At 41.1% G+C, this 19,468-nt stretch overlaps 1 protein-coding gene across 1 annotated transcript in view; it reads left to right on the forward strand.

The window, feature by feature from the left end:
* The window catches only part of astn1 (astrotactin 1), a 329,475-nt gene that overhangs the window by 301,147 nt on the left and 8,860 nt on the right, over window positions 1-19,468 (forward strand). Inside the window, exons 21-22 of the mRNA XM_071907023.2 lie at window positions 14,802-14,937; window positions 17,657-17,757. Of these exons, the coding sequence (XP_071763124.1) occupies window positions 14,802-14,937; window positions 17,657-17,757 (237 nt within the window). The remainder of the gene's footprint in view (window positions 1-14,801; window positions 14,938-17,656; window positions 17,758-19,468) is intronic.

Raw genomic sequence — 19,468 nt, forward strand, 5'->3', positions numbered from 1 at the left:
GCACACCTATGGTGCACTTTGTGGTGGAGCAGGTTAGAGGGGTCTGAGGGTTAGTTATCCATGTGGTCAGGTCAAATCTGATCGTACACATGTTTCGTGAATGAAGCCCAATCAGTGTAGACTGCGGCTTCTTATATTTCTTTTACCTTCTTCTATTTACTCAAAACAAACTGCCGTTGTCGCTTCCGTATCACTTTCTGTGCAGCACAGTATTTTTCCCAGGAAAGACGGACCCCCTCATAGGTGTTTACAACAGAAAATGTAAAAGCTTTCATGAACTGGATATAGATTGAATCACTGATGTATGGGATCAGTTGGCAATAGAAAGGAGGAAAACAGACATTTATCTGAAAAGTTGCAGATTATTACTTCAGCCATTTTTTTCACACTAGGAACGGCATCTAAAACCACTGTAAATCATTTGTCGTCATGCTGGCACCGCAAGCTCAATGAAACCGTGCCACTTCAATATCTGAAATATTACTTCTTCCCTGAATGTAATCCTCAAATGAGTTGCATGATAAATTCCAGAAGGACGGTGAAAACAGAGCACCCATTTACGGGAAAAGATCTGAACAGAGACTACTGATCATCTGTGGAAGAAACAAAAAAAAAAAAAAAAGACCAAATATCTGCCCTTTACTTTCTCTGAAGGCTCATCAGAAACAGATGTTGGAGTATCCCCCCTTTTTTTTTTTTACAAAACATCCTGAGATCTGTGTTGTTTACACACAAAACGTATCCTCCCCTCATTGGCAGCCACACAGTCGCATTTATACCTTTTCATGTTTGCGATTATGTAATGTTAGATAACTGTACATGCGCTGACTTCATCATACAGCTGATGATTATAGCGTCCAGGACGGGGCTAGATCTGGAGCTGACAACAGCTTGTTTGTGCGCTAATCTCTCCCATAACAAGCTTCAGGCACACAAGGTGAGATCATAGCACAAGCGCGCACACACACACACACACACACACACTCCCCAGCAGATGTGTGGAAACTTCATGGATGGGAAGTCTGCTTTAAGTCAGGGCACCACCCGGCTGGACCAGACGCGCTGTGAAAACAAACATCCCCTGAGCTGTGAGCGATCCAATGATGTAACAGCTTTGATCACCCAATAAGGGCAGAGTTTGCTCAGGGGTCAGTGGAACATGGAATCCAATCAATAAACACATTACTCACCTCTCTAGATTACACACACGCACACACACACACACACTCACACACTCACACACACACACACACACAGGGGGTGACCAGAACATGTGGGACTCGCATCCCCAACTGGAACCAGACTGGGCTTCCTCTTAGCACCAGTCACTTCCTCTGAGCTGCCACTGCTCATCCTGTCCCACCTGCTTTCTCTTTACCACAATGTGAGAGCAGCAGCACTGTGATCCACAGCCAAATTTAGATTGACCAATCAGAAATGAGACCCTTCATTCCTCTATAGCTGGGCGCTATGAAACTTCATCATGGTGTACTGAAAGTCATTTTGTACAAATCAGTTCTGTCTTTTATTGAGCAGTGTATCCATAATAAAACAAGTAAAAGTAAAAGATGTATTATTATGAGAATGTAAGTGTAACAGTGATGGAAAAAGTACTCAAATCCTCTACTTAACCATAATGGAAAAAATACTTCATTAAAAGTAAAAGTTCTGCATTCAAAAATAAGCAGTAAGTAAAGTAAATAATAAGTAAAAGTATAGAAGTATTAGCAGTAAAATGTACTTAAGTATCATAAGTAAAAGTACTCATTATTTCAAAGTGCTACATTATTGATGCATTAACCTGTAAGAAGTATTTTAATGTTGTAGGTCAAACTGCTCCATATACTGTTATATATCCATAAACTCTAATTATGCAACATACTGTATTTTATGAGCTTATTGTATGTTTTGCATGTAAAACCTTATTCTGCAAAGTAACTAGTAACTACTGCCATGTAGTGGAGGAAAAAGTACAATATTTCCCTCTGAAATGTAGTGGAAGAAAAGTATAAAGTCTCACAAAATTATTAGACATTAGGCAACAGGGACACAAGTCCCTGCAATGACACATTGAACTGAAAGCACTCACAGTTAAGAAGATTAATTGCCTGTGGAGTAAATTAGATTTGCTAAATGATCCTTCACAACTGCCCTTTTGATACGTTGTTTAGCCAGAGAAGAGGTGTTTCAACTCTCTGCTGCAGGGGCTCGGTGTCTCCCTGAGGTGAAAGAGACGACGCCTCATCTCCCAGGAATGCTCTCCTGCCAGCGTCTCGCATTGTCCGTCGGGCATCCGGATGAAGGAATGACCTCATACACACACACAGACGCACACACACTCTCTTGAACAGTTCATCTGCTGGTCAGTGGCGAGGTCACGCTGTTCAGGTTGTTCAGGCTGTGTGTGTCTGTTGAATCCTAGATGTTACAGGAATACACTCATTTTGGGGGAGATTGGCCTGTTAGTCAATTTACCCATTAAGTGATGAGGACATAGACACCAGAATCATCCATGTGTCCCCGGTAGATCATTTGCTCCGGTGCTCCATGCTAACACTTTAGCGTACACTATGTAGAGCATGTGTGTGTTCTGTGAACGTGAACTTGGGTCAAATGTCTGCTAATGTGGATCTTGTTAAGTGTTAATTAAATAAGAATGTTCGAGAGAATGCCAAGCAGGTGACTTGGTGCTTTGTCTATTTTTGTGCAATTAGTGTTGTAGACACATACAACAGGTGAAGCGGTGGAGTGTAATTAACCTTAAGTCTTATTTTTTCCTTTCAGCAGCCACAGCCGATGTGTAGTAACAATTAATAAGCCACTTCTTTTCTCTCTTGTCACTCCTTGGTCTGGCTGCCTGACTAATGTGTGACTAATGTGTTTTCTAGTCTACCGACCACTCAAAGCGCTTTACAACAATGCCTACATTCACCCATTCACACACACATTCATACACCGATGGCGGCAAGCTACCACGCAGGGTGCTGGCGCAACCATTGGGAGCAATTTGGGGTTCAGTATCTTGCCCAAGGACACTTCGACATGTGGACTGGAGTAGTGTAGTATGTCCTTTCTTACTTTATAGGCTGTCAATATGTCTCTGCACCAATGTCACCAAGACAAATCCCCATATATTTATTTTACTTTTTGAATAGAGTGATTCTTATTCTGATGTATAGAGTCATGTGCCTCAGCCAGTCCATAATAAGGTAGACCAGTGTGATGTGTGTAGGACAGTCATGTACAATAGATTGAGATCTATGTGGAACTTTGTGAAGACCAAAGTAATGGTAAGGGCTCATCTGATCACCTAAAATATCATCCATTTGTGAACAAAGATATTTTGTTAGCTTTGAGAGTAATCCTTTGCAAGTTTTACGCTAGTGCCAGCAATTATTTTGTCAGACTAATTGAAATCAGGGGTATTGAGCTATGTCCGTTCATCCGTTTGTCCGTCAAAGGAGGTATCTCATGTGATACCTCAGACACCACTGGTCTGATTTTGATGAAACTTGGAGGGATGATGCGTTTTGGGACTGTGTTCTAGCATTTACAAAATTACACTGATTGGCCTGATGGTGGCGCTATAATTTAAGGTTAAAATTTTAAACTTTTCAAGCAAAGGCCATAACTGCTACACCACTGGGCTGATTTTGTTGAAACTTGGAGGGATGATGCATTTTGTTACGGGTTAGGGTTAGGACTGGCCCATGGGGTGCCTGCATTATTTGTGGGGGACGACATGTTTCACTTGCTACATTTTTAAAACGGTGGATATGGGATGTATCATTTTGGAATGACATCTAGATGAAAGTATAGAGTATATATATTCTTGGGGTTTGTCTTTGTGAAGTGGAGGAAAGGAGCTCACCACTCCAATAAAGTCTACACGTTTTATTTCCTATGAGACAAATGAAACAGACAGCTCCTATAAAAGCCTGGTGATGTTTGTGTTTCCCATGCCTATCCTTCCTTTAGTGTGGACCGCATGGAAACCTCAGGAAATATGATGTAGGTTCATTTTCAGAAGCATTTTCCGTGAACGGTTGTCTTTTGTAAGAGACAAACAGAACACACCACTCCCATAAAGTTTGGTCCGGAGGGGTTTATGTTCTCCATTCATCTCAAAGTGTGGTCCAGCTGGATTAATAGATAGATGAAATTACGGCCAGTAGAGCAATGACCATGTGGCTGATTTTTTTTTTCTGAGGTGATGGAAAGAGAAACATGAGATGAAACATTTCAAAGAGTAACCACCAGACAAATAGAAATGGTGGAGATGGATGGATTCCCATTTTGTTAAACACAACTGATTTCTGTCCTTTGTTCCTTTCCTCTCCTTCTTTCCTCTGAAGTCCTCTGTTGCAGTATACAACTATAGTAAATAGTAAAACATAGTTTTACTATTATGGCATATTTACTGAGCCTCAGTACATCCTTATTTAACCTGTGCAATAAGTAAATGTCATAAAATTCAGATTCCAATGGTCATTTGGAAGTAAATATTGTATTATATGAAAAGAAAAAAGGTAAGTAACCAGGTTTCAGATTACATTTTTTTTCATTTTCCCATGTTGAATATTTATAATTTCTTCCTAAAACAGCCAAGTATGGCATGGATGGATGGATGGATGACATATAGTTTTATCAACACGTTGTTGTTGTTGTTGTTGTTGTTGTTGTCTCTTACCTTTACCCATATATATATTTTTTTATTTATCTCTTGCACATTTTCAGATGTTTTTTTTTTTTTTTTTTTTATTAGTACCCCAAGTTTCCATAGTTTTCCCCATAAGCAGAGTCAAAATGACTCATTCATTTTAATGTAAAACACTGTACAACACTAGATATATGGGCTAGTATGTGTAGTGTGTCACATGGTCACATTGACTCATGGCTATATGTTCATAGGATGTGTGAGTATATCTGTGCAAAGTGCCATGCATTTTGGACTTTGCATTTCTTAGAGAGAGATAGTAGAATAAGTATTTAGTTTTGTCATTGACTTCCATTATATTTCAATACATTGATTCCCATGGGAAACATTTGCACTGCTGGCACCAAGGCTGTGTGTGTACTCGTAACACTATGGAAGTGTTTTGTTTTGTTTTAAATACTGCAGCAGTTCATGGAATCTTTATACCTAAGGATATTTACATCCTATCATTGGACCAAGGTTTTTCAGGACTTTAATCATGAAATTTACAAAAACATTGCAACCTTTTGCCTTTGACTCTGAATATTCGTCAATACTAAAAAGCACATTGCATCCACATACGGTAGCCAATTTGAAAAGATCCTTCAAAATTGTATTCAGGCCTGTGCAGAAATCACTGTTATCATCATATGTTTAAAAAAAGAAAAAAAAATTCAATGTACATGCTTGATATATGGTTACCCGAACCCTAACCCAAGGGACCTGAGCTGTTTGTTTCATAAGCCCAGCTGAAGTGACAAATAAACATAAGAGTGACATCACTGTGTCATTGAAGCTGCTCCACAGAGAGCTTTTATTTTGAAAAGCTCTGTGCTTTCAGCTCAGTGAATTGTTAAACTTCACCGTTATTTCATTTACAAGAAGTTAACACAATTAGAGAATGTAGAAGAATGACTGTTTTGATCATAGTTTCACTGTTATCTCTCTACCTACAATACAGATAGTCATGGGATTCTGAAAATCATATCTAACAATAAAAATATTCTCAGATTTGGGTTTGAGAGACAAAATCTCATCAAATGGGGGTCCGTGGCTCTAATGTGGACTAAATTAGGGGTCTTTGATATGAAAAAGGTTGAGAATCACTGTCTTATGGCAATGTAGTGTCGAAGACTTGTTTCATGAATAAAGTCATGAAAAGCCTTGGTCCAAATGATAAGATGTAAACATGCTTTTATGGAAAGATTCCCTGCACTGTTGCAGCCTTTGTGGCTGTAGTGGAAATTGCCGGTGGCCGGTGGCAGCAACAGAACCGCGGTCATTACCAGAATAACATTTACTGTCCACATGACAGTCTCAGCCACCGGTCCAAGAGGAATCAGAGTCTGAACCAAGAGTTTAGGGTTGTCCTATTTTCAAAGAGAGGGAAGGAGGGAAGGAAGGAGTTGTAGAAAGAAAGAAAGAAAGAAAGAAAGAAAGAAAGAAAGAAAGAAAGAAAGAAAGAGAACATGGGCTTATGTGAGAGGAGCGCTCAATGGAACTGAATTGAGAAGGGAACGACAGACAGATGGGAAGAGAAGGAGTGAGTGAGAGATGAAAGAAAGCAGAGCGCTGACATGTGGGCATGCCCGCTGGTTTTGTTTTGTTTGTGTTATTTTGCAGTTGTTTACGAGGATTCGACTAACACGTACGGGGTCTCTTGCCCCTCTCACGCGCCCCTGTTGTATAATTGATCATCCGCCGCGTCCGCCTTCGCCCCAAGGTGTTCCGTTCTTTTATTGACGCATTTCCCTTTGGCAAAATTCGCCGGCAGCGTGCGAAGCGCTCCGACGGCAACTGCTATCAATTTGGTCCCGACGCACTTCCATCAAATTATAAACCGATTTATCGCCCCTGTGAAGATATAATGGAAGGTAATGTTCTATGAGTTATACCGCCGTGACGCAAATGGCAGCTAGGCAGCGCACGTACCAAACAGCAACCGGGGGGAAAGCGCACGCAGGCTGGAGCGCTCTTCCTCCGTCTCTTCACGCAAGGCCGCTTTTCGAAATGACACCCTCGGGCCCTCCCGCCCTCCTCCTCCTCATCTTCCTCCTCCTGCTCCTCCTATTCAACAATTACCCCTTTATCTCCGATGGGATGTTGTTCTTCGGGAGTTCAAAACAATCCTCTCCATGTGGCCAATCATCGGGGTCTGGTAGTGGTTGCGACCAGCGTCAAAGTGCCAAGAAGCAACAGTGAGCGTTTGTCGGTAATCTGTTGTTGTTGTTGTTGCCGGTCTCTTTGCCTTTTGTTCAACGGAAAGGTAGACAACCAAGTCCAGATGTTATTTGTTAATTCTTTTGCTGCCAAATATGTGTGTGTGTGTGTGTGTGTGTGTGTGTGTGTGTGTGTATGTGTAGCTGCCAATTACGGCTAGTTACAAGGAAGCTGTCTGCTTTAACTGAAGTGGTCAAATTCCCATGCAACCCATAGTGAGACTTATAATAGGATGGAGAATGGAGAGCATTTAAGCTGAAATGTTTACCTTTTCAGGAACAAGACAGCGTGTATGTGTGTGTGTGTGTGCGCGTGCGTGTGTGTGTGTGTGCGTGTGTGCGTGTGTGTGTGGCGCCTTCGACTTCCCATTTCTTCTCTCCCTCTCTTTGTCTCGCTCTCTCTTTTTCTCTCCTCCCTCTCATCTCTCCTCTCAGTTCATCAGGTTCAAGATATTTGCCTCTCGAAAACTAACTTCTGTTTTTGTGTAGTGGAGGACGGCCTTCACTGTAAGAAGTAGCGCTACTGTAGCAGCAAAAACCAAGGCAGCAAGTTGAATTCACTTTTGGAGAAGATTTTACATGTTACACTGAGATTTGTCTGGTTATTACATAAAATATTTTATAGACCATGTTAGATTTACTTAAGGGTGATGCAAATTGCTCCCACGCATTCGATACTCACATGCCATGTAACTCAGAAACTACACAGACCATTTTGACTTGTCATTGAGATTGAGAATTGGAAACTTTGGACAAGCGTATCTCCTTGTTTGAGCTGCTGTCATAACACTGTATATCTATGTCACATGTGAAAACCCACATGTGAATTCAAAGCACATGTGCTTTTTTGACACATGCTGGTTTTCCTACGTTAACATGTGACATTTTCCCACTGACATTTTCACCTGTAAATCCTCTTTGCATGCACATTTTGCAAATCACATGTTTTCACATATTGACATATATATTGACATATTTAATGGCAGGTGACAATGTGAAAAAAAAGTTCACATGTGGAAAAAAACGCTTCATCTAGAAACTGAAATTTCGTCACATGACGAAGGCAATGTGAGAAAAAATTCTTCACATGTGAAAACCAACATATGTCCAGAAAACACATGCATTGAATTCACATTCACTTTCCCTTTTTTGTAAGGGAAAGGGTATTAGCTCCTACAGAAAGTAACACTTTTTTCTGCATCATTCATGGTGAGCAATTTGTAGGCTTGTGTTTTTTTTTAGTTTTTTTTTAGTGAAGCATTAGTTGCAAAGCAAAATTACAAGGAGGGCTTTTATCGTCTTATTTGGTAAGTGATGTGCCCATTTCTGAGGCCTCTTTCTGGCATGTTAAGACAAGCCACTCTCAACAATCACACAAATTAAAGCATATATGAAAGCGCGTTCATTGACAGTTATTATTTATTATCAGAGTGTGACCTCTCTCGTTTTTCCATATCTAGATGACTCTATCTGCTGTCTGAGCTGCATTAAGATTCCACAGTAAAAACATTATCATCTTTAAAGCACCTGTCCTTTCCATTAAGAAGCAGAGAAAAACAGCAGCACATTGGCTGGAAGGGTCTACACACACACACACACACACACACTAAGGGTCCAGGCCTGCACAACTGAACTGACGACAGCAGGCACGGCTTCAAAAGGTGAGACATCCCATAACTCACATCAGTCTCCTGGCAATGGCTGATTTTTCCAACCAATCATACTCTAAGAATGCTGAGGGTAAACAACCCCAGCTGAATGACAAGTTCCTCAGAGTTGTGGCTCTCTCCCACTAAAACCTGGTTTCTACAAGCATGTCTGCGGGTGTGTGTGTGTGTGTGTGTGTGTGTGGGTGGTGGGGGTACATGTGCTTATTGCTCTGCATGGGACATGAAATACTAATTGTCAGAGTGAAACTGCATTTTTATTGGATTGGCGACTCCATTTCACTTTGTCAAATACATCTCCAGTATCGTTAAAGTGACAATCCGCAAGATTTTTAAATGTTCTTTTATTTTGGCAACACCTTTGGTGATAAGCGGTCATTGCTTTGATGTTTTGCACTCAATGTCAGCACCGTCCCAACATATTGTAATAATAAAGACACTCATATTTCTTTTATCTTCTTATATTTATTCCAAACAAATTGCTGTTGTGTAAACATAAAACAGATGAAGACAGACTCCCTCATAGGTGTTTTGAACAGCAAATGTAAAAGCTTTCATGAACTGGCTATAGGCTGAATCACTATTGTATGGTATCAATCAGCAATAGAGACAAGCAAAACACACATTTATTTATATGAAAAAGTTGCGGTTTGTTACTTTAATACATATCATCTCTATGTTAAAGTCAACCATAGCCAATCAGAGCCAAACCAAAGCAGTCAACCATATCCAAAGCCATTGCCAGCCTCTTAAATGCTACACACATGCCCTACATAAAAAGCTTGACACTTGAAATTCTAACCTGGCTTGTGGCATGCATGAAAGTGGAATTTCATGGCACGGTTTACCTATTTCATTCAGTAGGTATTATGAGTAGAGAGACAGCACAAAAACCAGCAGATTAGTGCCTACAGCCATAACCTTTAAATATTCAACATTTCATTTCATTCTCATTTTGTCCCGCGTTCGGAGCGTCTCCCATAGTGACTGCCTGAGATCTTTGGCGCCCATCCAGGATCCATCAGGGTCACCTCAGAATCTATCGGGCTTAGAAACCCCTGCCTCAGACAGATTTACAGATTTCCCTAAATAGACAGATTTACAGCACTTCCCAATTGAACCTTTAATGGTCCAGCAATGTCATCTTAGGATAAGCTGCTTGGCCTGCGCTGTCGAAATGAAATGCAGGATCATGTTCCTGAGGCTGTGGGAAGCACAGTCTGTTACACCTACTGAGCGAAAATACATTTCAATATGTTTTGAAAAATTCGAGCCGCTCGAGACGGGCTGAAGTTTTCCCTGCCAACACTTAGAGCGGGCACATCACTCGCAAGATGGGATAAATCATGAGACCCCTCGTTTTCCTTTTTTCCACGTGTTCGAAAATGTTATTCAGCTGCTGGTTTGCCATGGTCTGTAATCTGTTTACTGCATAAAAGACATATTCCTTTTTCACATTGCTCTATCTCGCAAAGCGCTGTATCGGAGACTGATACAATGAAAACGATGATTAATAATTGCGTTGGAATCCGCGGCGCAGTGAAAAATGGTTTTGCTTCACGCACTGGGGCTCACAATAAATCGAGGATATCATTACTCTGTTACAGTTGTAGCATTCTTGGGGAGGCTTCTACATCTATCAAGAGACAGCGCAAGCAAAACACTCCCATGGAAGGAAACTAGATTGTGCCCCGGGCAGAGTTTCACCGCAATGAAACGGCATCACGATCAAGCTTATAGAGATGGATCATTGTGTGATAACGACAAGTAGAAATAGAAATGGAATCGGAATTCTTCACATGCCGTTTTCTTTGGACTTTTCAACTCCATATTAACCACCGCGGGCTGGCCAAGTCATTTTGGAGCCGCCATCATGGGTGAAGCTTTGCTCTGATTCGCTTCCAGAATCAATCTCATTTTTTTTTTTTTAGCTGTCTGTCAGCAATCAATGCTGTAGAGAAAGTTTTTGTTTTTTTCCCCCAGCATTGACTCATGTCCATAAATGCCATGGCAGCACACAGTGTTACACGTCTCCTTTGACAGAGATATTTGTCAGAGTCGAATTAGGTATGGTTTTAAAACGGGTTTCTGTTCTTTCGGGCAGCGGGCCACCCACCTCAAGTGTTCCTCCTGTCACGGCCGCGCACAGCGGGGCTCCTCAAACTGCTGTTAATGGGCTTCGTACAGCACTTCTGCTCCCTTTTTTTAGACGGCATATGGCAGAAAAGGATGCGATCGACAAGAAAGACGGAGAGCGGATGGACCCGCAGCGCAATGAGTTCGCGCACGCGCCGTACCCCTCCAGGACGACCCGGGGGTGCTAAGCATTTTCAGATGCCAGCGCCGCGTTTTAATGAGCCTGCGACTTGCACTGGAACCCAGGCTCGTTAAAGTACCGCTCATGAAGTATTACATACACTGGTTATGGGGGGGGGGCTTGAAAGAAATCGACAGGCAATCCATTAATGTGTCCTGACCCATGGAATCAGTGGGCCATAGTGAGGCGTGACAGGAAAGGGCGCAGAGGAAATTGTTTAACCCCTTTCTGTCCCGTGTGCTTTCTTGCTGTTTCCCCTGTTTTCCAGCCGGCAGAAGATTAGACTCGTGCTAGAGCTTGTGCACATCCGTCCAAAGATCAAATCAGATTTATTGGTCACATACCAGAAGTGGGGACTTGAGTCACATGACTTGGACTCGAGTCAGACGCAAGTCACAATTTAATTGAGACTTGACCTGATGCATGAAGAGAAGACTTGAGACTTGACTTGGGTTCTGGTGACTTGGGACTTGACTTTGACTTGTACTTTGATGACTTGAAAAGGTTTCTGAAGTCTTGACTTGAGATCTTGTGTTTGTGTAAATTACTTAGATTGAAAGTGATTGAGAATTTAAATTCTGTTTTCTGAATTTGTATGGAATGATTTAATTTATTGAAGTTGAAATTGATTATAGAAATCAAACTCATGATGCTCTTACCAAGTTTTTATCCTATTAAAACCATATTGCATTGAAAAGTCCTAGATATTTAGTTTTCTTTAAGATATTAATATTGATATTGAGACTGGACTTGACATTAATGACATGGACTTGACTTGGACCTGACTTGGTAATCTACATTTAGACTTGGGACTTGACTTGAGACTTGTGCCTCAAGACTTGAGACTGACTTGGGACTCAAGCAAAGTTGACTTGGTCACACCTCACTCAGTCACATACACAATCATACACAGTACAACACGTTGTGAAATGCTTAGAAGCAAGTCGCATTCAGTCCCTGCAGCACGAGACAGTTCAGCGGCATAATATAGTAGCTAATATATTCACAAGCCAAAATATACACTGAATTCCTAATGTCGCAACGCATAGAGAGGCCTTAACTGCATATGAAGATTGATGATAGTCCCGATTTCCCCTTTCTAGAGCTGAACTTGCTCAGATACGGGCGAGCCGCTCGACGCGTTTCCATACTGCGTTCCCAACAGGGCTTCAAACACTGTTTCCTTTTTACACACTTCTTTTTTTTTTTTTTTTCATTTTACGCGCCACACAGATATTCCGACCGCCTCCGCAATTAATATGCTAAGTGGTGCGAGGCCGCACAATGTCACTTTTCATTTTCATCTCTCGCGCTGTTTATGTCTTTCACCCGTCTGTCGGCCTCGGCGCCGGGTAAACACCGCTCACTGACAGCTGCCACGCACTTTCTTTTTTTCACGCTCTCCCCTCTCCTCGATTCTCCCTCCTCGCTCTTTCTTCCTTCATCTTCCCTTCCCTCCTCTCTCTCTCGCTCTCTCTTTACATATATACTGAATATATGTCTCTTTTTCCCCCGTTCCCTCCTCCTTTCCTCTCTCTCTCTATTCCTCTGTTGCTGATGTTTTCCCTGGCGCCTGGCTGACTGTTTACCAGCCGATGACCCAGGCCAGGGCTGACAGGAAAGACATAGGTGACCACCTTGGAGCACCCATCACTTCACACACACACACACACACACACACACACACACACACAGGCACGCAGACACACACAGGCAAGGCTTTTGTGGAGGAAAGGCGCAGGTGACCACCTTGGAGCACCCATCACTTCACACACACAAACACACACACACACAGGCACTGCTTTTATGGAGGACAGACACAGGTGACAGCCTCGGAGCACCCATCACTTCACACAGCTACTGTATGCACATGCACACACCCTCACACACACACACACACACACACACACACACACACACAGACTTGGCTTTTCCAAAGTGGAGGGTTTTTCCCCCTTCCAGTGAAACACACGGCCCCCGTGGCCAAATGCCCTTTTGACGTACGCAGAGCCAGCTGGGAAAACATAGCTGGCTGCCTGTGTCACCACCAGCCTGGGGAACAAGGAGGGAGCCCTGAAGAAGTGTGTGTGTGTGTGTGTGGGGGGGGGGGGGTCACAGGGGTTGGTTCTCTTTCCTGTTTAGGGCTCAGGTGAAGACAGGTACGATCCCTTACTGGTCGTATCTATTAAATCTACTACGGTCATGAAGGGGAGATGTCCAGTAGTAGTTTTTTTTTTGATGGTTTTCAATTTTTATTTCAATTTCAATTTAGTTTCAGTAGGTTTTCAATGTGGGTTTGGTAGTTTTAGCTTATTTCTTATTTGTTTATTCATTGATCTCTCTATTTTTTCCACAAATGTTTAGCTTCAGTTCCAGTTGTAGTATTTTTTTTAAAAAAATTTTAAGGTATAATGAAAGAAGTTAAGCACAGGTATTTGTATATGTTTTACCACAGGTATTGTTTAATACAAACAATAAATCATAAATTTGTTTTACATTTATTTACATGAATTTTTCAATTAGGATTCAGTAAATGGGCAAAAATTTTCATTTTTTTTCTTTTTACCCTGCACATAAACATAAGGACAAAATTAAAACATTTTACATAGATTTTTGTTTTATTTAAGTCAGTTTCACAAGTACACAACAGGCACTTCACCCCCAGCTCCCAGTGTGAATGTGTGCAGCTGTGTGAGTGTGAAGCAGGACATTGCTGGAAGGGCATGCATGCTCATTTGACTTTCCTTGGATAAATAAAAGGTTAACAAACTTGGGAGCGACTGAGTGAGAATGCTAAACGTATTTTAGGCGTACACATTGTCCAAAATTGTAGACAGAAAAAAATAGGGTTCATGTATGATATATGTTATGACTTGATTGATGCAGGAATGAAAGGGAAGGCGAGTGTGAGAGAGAGAGAGAGAGTGTGTGTGTGTGTGTGTGTGTGTGTTTGTGTGTGTGCATAGGGTGGGAAAATAAAGATTGTCACTTGTTGTCACTTCTCTGTGCAACACTGCTTTTCTAGCATTATTTGGTGTTACTGCACATATCATACCGTGGCCAAAGCACTTCATATTTTACACCTATATCAAACATTTAAAATACTTCAGGTATGATGTGAATAATTACTGCTGTTCATGCCTTAACACCCAGAAACTAAAAGACTTACCTGACCATGGTTATACCTGATCATCCAGTAAACTGATTCTCAACATTATATCATGTAGGTATCTTTTATAGGGGGAAAAAATAACAGGAAAGTTCTCAAACAATAGACTTCAGTCACTACTAAAATCTCCATATCCCAATGGTCTTTCAGTCCCACAGCTGTTGTCTGGTGTGGAATATCTACAGTTCTGGCCTTATCAGGGGTTTTAATGGAAAAATGTAAGAAATCCCACTTACATGAAAAATGAATTCACACTTTGGCATCAGCACTGGAACTCTCCAAAACAGTTTGAAGACGTGCTCACAAGACTGTGAACTGCATCTGAACTTCTCACTTTGTTTTCACATATATAGGTTTATACTTCTATTGTTTAGTACAGTTTTTCCATCCATCAGGAGATCAACAGGAGATTGTGGTAGGATTAATTTACTGTACAGTAGATGTCTGGTTAAAACTCAACGTGGGTTGAGTTTAATTTATTTGTGTGATACTTTATTCTAACATGAAATATTTATGATTGAAAAATTACTCCTAGGAAATGATTGCTGGCAAAGTAGAATTCATTTTGAACAAAAAAATAAATACATTTTTGAGGTCAAAATCATCTATGTTCTTCTACTACTATTTCAAGTGACATTTTCTCAAAATGCATATGTCACATTTTGGAATGAAATTCTTGAGTGAATTATGCCTTTTTAAAAGGATTGTGCTTGTCTCTGCCGTTGCCCCACAGAAACCCTGTTGAGCTTTGTGGACGACATCTTGTCCGGGGCCAAGTCTCCATGTGTGATGTTAGGAGACATCCCCGACCTCCTGACCTCCTCCATCAGCATGATCGTCCGCTGTCTGGAGCCTGACACCACATACATGTAAGTTCACAAATGAAAAGTTAACGGCTTGTCCTCCATTTTTTTTTTTTTTAGCGTGAACAAAATGTAACTTAAAACTGGCCCAGTCCCCAGATCTCAATCTAAATGAGCATTTATGGGAGATGATGCATTATGGGATAGTATTTTATGTTGTATGTTCTTTTATTTTGACAGTTACCTATATCAATACCCAAGCAAAATTTTAACCACTTGAGGGAGAAACAATCAGTCACAAAATCAAAATCCTAACTTTGTCAAATATGTACATCAGGATTTGAGGAATATGAACCCATTTTACAGGGTCAAATGCACCCTAGGGCGCAAACATTGTTCCCTCATGATGTTCTCATATTCATATATATGATAATGCCCCTGTACACACTGCTGAACAAATTCAAAAGTGGTTTCATGAACACTAGGATGAAGTCAAACTCCTCCCATGGTCTCCCCAGTCACCAGATCTAAACTTCATTAAACCTTTATCAAACATGATTGATGTGTCTCACTATAGCATGGCTGAATTAATTGAATTTCTGCTGGGAAAAAAAGTATGATGTTTACTATAAATTCACTGCATTTATGTCAACCTAAAAACTTTTAGGTGGGTTTACCCTCCACTACATCCTTGGTTATGGGGAGATTAATATGGTTCCTTAGTTATTCTACAGTAATTACATTTGTCTTGTAAAGTATTTTTATTCTGCAGGATAGATACAGTAGGCTAGTAGGTTACATGTAAATTACTAGTTCACAGTCTGAGGTTATCATCCTCTCTCCACATGTTTTTGAACTCCTCATGTGAAAAGGGAAAGCCTGTCCTTCCACTCTGCATGTGTGGGCTCACTGTCGTAAAAACTAGGCATGGTAAGGTTATGTCCAAGTGGAATCCTCGCATAAAAACCACTGGCTACGTGTGCGTGTGTGTGTGTGTGTGTGTGTGTGTGTGTCAGTGCATCTAAGACACCTGAGGAAGTACAGCTCCTGTTTTGAAAGTGCATCTGCAGACAGCTGAGTGCTAATGGTAAAAACAATAAAGGATAAACCTTGGATTTTATTTCAGGTTATATTCAAATGGTGCTTGGTGTCCTGTGTGTGTGTGTGTGTGTGTGTGTGTGTATGCTCAAGGAGTCAAGGAGTTTAACAATGTGATGTAATGACCAAGAGGTAGTACTTTCTCTGACCACACACACACACACACACACACACCGGATGCTCAGATGCTCTCCACACATGCGGCCACTTACCTCACAGACAGTCTGCCAGGAGGGAAGCCACACACACATCACAGAGAGAGAGAGAGAGAGAAAGAGAGAGAGATGGGAAAGAGACAGGAGAGAGAAAGAGAGTGAAAAAGAGAGAAAGGGGGGGGAAAGGGAGAGGGAAGGAAAGTGAGAAGGAGCAAGAGAGAGAGAGAAAGCCAGAGGGAGAGAAAGAGCGGGACAACAACAGAAAATCAGAGGTGAGAGGGAGAGAAAGAGAAGGAGATTCAAGGATACAGAGTGAAAAAGAGAGTATGGGATGGCTGAGAGTGAGAGCGAGAGAGACAAACAGAGGGAAAGGGAGAAAGAAAGAAGCGAAGCCCGAGGACGGAGCCTCTTCAAACGCTCTTGATGTATGTGGATTGAGCGAGCAGCACACATGTCCTTTTAATCCCAGCATCAGTCATTCATCTCCCCAGCCTGAGGCCCACTCTCTGTCTCCAGGCCGCTGCACACTCACTCACACACTTTGCATTTTCTATACAGATGGGGCTGCTGCAGAACCTGAGAGTGTAGGGGGAAATAAAAATGCAATTTGTGGTGGGGAAATATGAACTAAATAGATGAGTTCATATGTACAGCCAGTGCAGACAAGAGGTTTAAGTGTTATAAAGTTAGTGTAGTTAGTTAGTCAGTAACATCCCTCAAGTCTGCATATTAACACCAGTAGAGCCCATTAGTTTTCTAATTATCCTTGTGAATTGTTTCTTACTATCAATAACGCCTTGCATTGTAAGTGCTGTCAATGGGAAACGCCTTGATAACTCATCTCCTGATGTTTTTACCTTGAATAGTATTGAATAGTATCTCATTATAATTTATCAAAAGCTTGATTCACTATACTGCAATGTCTCCAGGTTGACAATAAAAATGTACTATAAGGCCTATTTGTATTAGAATAGATAGATGCTGTAGACAGACAGGCAGACATACTGTATATATATAGACAGCTGATGGATGGATGGATGGATGGATTGACTGATTGTTACATTTACCTATTCACTACCTACTATCAATTTCTTTTTTGTGTGTGGTTACCCCATCCTATGGTGAAAGCTGCAGGTGGATGCAATTTGTCCTTTTGGTCACTAGGTGGAGATATTCATCCAGTGAAATGGTAATGAGCCTCATACCATTAGTTTTGTAAATAACTGCTTATTGTCAGTCTTGTGCCAGCATTAATGAAAGCATTAATAACACAGGCTCTCATCTGAAAGAAGGGGAATCTTTTTTAATTAAATGCAGGACAACTGCAGGACATACAGCAGCTGCTAACTCTCAGTTGTTTGCTGCTAATTTCTTTCTTTGCTGGAGATCCAAATTATTGATTTAGTTTTGGACTTTTTGAACACATTTATTAGAGTAAAGATTAGACTGCATTCTTGTCACATGGCAGATCATTGACTGACTGACTGTGTGTGTGTGTGTGTGTGTGTGTGTGTGTGTGTGTGTGTGTGTAGGTTCCGGCTGTGGGCAGTAGACAACACAGGGCGCCGTTCGAGTCCAAGTGAGGTCACCATCAAAACTCCTTGTCCAGCTGTGGATGACGTCAAAGCACAAGGTGAGGAAAGAGACATAGACGAAGATCATAAAAGTGAACCGACGTTTCAGTATAAATCACAGGTGGCTGAGGAATTCAAGCACACATAAATGAGCTTCATTTCCCAGCACTGTGAACGTGCTTGAGCTAATTGTGACAAATAAAGGCTTTCCATTTGCACTGTGCCACAATTAAAATGCAGGCTTTGCATTGTTAATGCTGTTGCATCACATGTGAAATAGTTGTGTTGTTTATTACCAGTGAAGCATTTTATCTGAACAGTCATTTAAAGAAGACAGGAAAGATGTTTCCACTGCACTATGAAGCTCTTAAAAGGAGTCTTAATTTCTGTATTTTCAGTGTAGTACTAACAAAATATAAGATTAAATGTGAGGCATGGTATGCATTAACTTTTTTAAAGGACTTCACTGACTTTTTTGGAGTTTATTCCATTGGTCTCCTTGGCACCAAAATCATCTCTTTGTCTCATACAGTATGTTAAGTAATCAGAGCGATTAGCATTATCCAAAGCATGAAGATAAACCTTTTAGTAAACTAAAATTGGTGTTGGTTTTTATTCTATGGTCTGTAGATTCATAACTTCTGAAAATAAAATCTCAATCTTCATCATTAGTGAAGTCTATAACGACTCAACAGGGTAAAAACTTTAGCTGTCTGGCTAACTTCATGCACTTCCCGTGTAAACAAAACAAGCTATGCTATCTCTCTTCTGCCATTGATAGCGCGTTCTTTTTGTCAAATATTCTATCTATTTTACCAGTCCTATAAACAAGCCTGGCAGGTTTGGACGCATCATTAAAATTAGCTAACCGTCCAGCCTTAGAGCTGCTTTAGGCTAAAGCTAGTGACCAATGATTACTTAACATACTGTACGCTAAAGCGTTAGCATGCGCAAAAGGACAGAATTATGATCTATCGGAGACACAGAGATGATTTCGGTGCCGATCCTCTCATCACATATTGGGTAAGGTGACTAATGGGTCAAACTCCTAAAAAATAGGTGTAGTCTTTTTAAGAGCCCATGAAACAGAAATCGGAGCTCAGTTCATGACATATTGCTCCGATAAAAAAGGAAAATATGGGTGGGAGTTGTGCAAGTTGAATAGTGGGAGGGCGCATCATCTCGGTGCTAATGGCTGCCAAATGCTCCAGGGCAGCAAGTCTTTACACAGTATTTGAAGAGGTGGCAATAAAAGCAAAGAAGCTTTGATGAAATATGATTGTAGTCAAATAGATTTCATCACTGTACTTGGAGCCTAGTTGCTTGTTCCTTTTTGAAAGCACTAGCACGCTAATCTGTGGTTAAGATGAACTTCAAGAGGACTGAATGCACCTTTGATATGAGACCCCACCACAGCACCTTAAGGTGACCATGGGATGTAAGCTACTCTACCCTTCATAGAGTATTTACAGGGGGAATTACGAATAATGATTATGGGGACAAATTTCTCATAGCCATATTTTTTGTGATTTTTGGGCCTGTGCCATCTGCGGTACATCATTTGACAACTAAATCACAAAGTGGGGATGCAGTAGAGAAGAGTGTCACATCTCCACTAATTGAGACCCTGTAGATTTGCCCCATTTGCCCAAAGAAATTATTGTGTCAGGTATGGACACTGGTGGGAAATCTCCACACAATAAGTGGCAAATTGAAATTTAAGAGTGAAATCCAAACTGTCTCCTAAACAGCAGTGAGCAGCGCTCCGTC

This window comes from Centroberyx gerrardi, chromosome 13, assembly GCF_048128805.1.
Source record: "Centroberyx gerrardi isolate f3 chromosome 13, fCenGer3.hap1.cur.20231027, whole genome shotgun sequence".
Classification (NCBI taxonomy): domain Eukaryota; kingdom Metazoa; phylum Chordata; class Actinopteri; order Beryciformes; family Berycidae; genus Centroberyx; species Centroberyx gerrardi.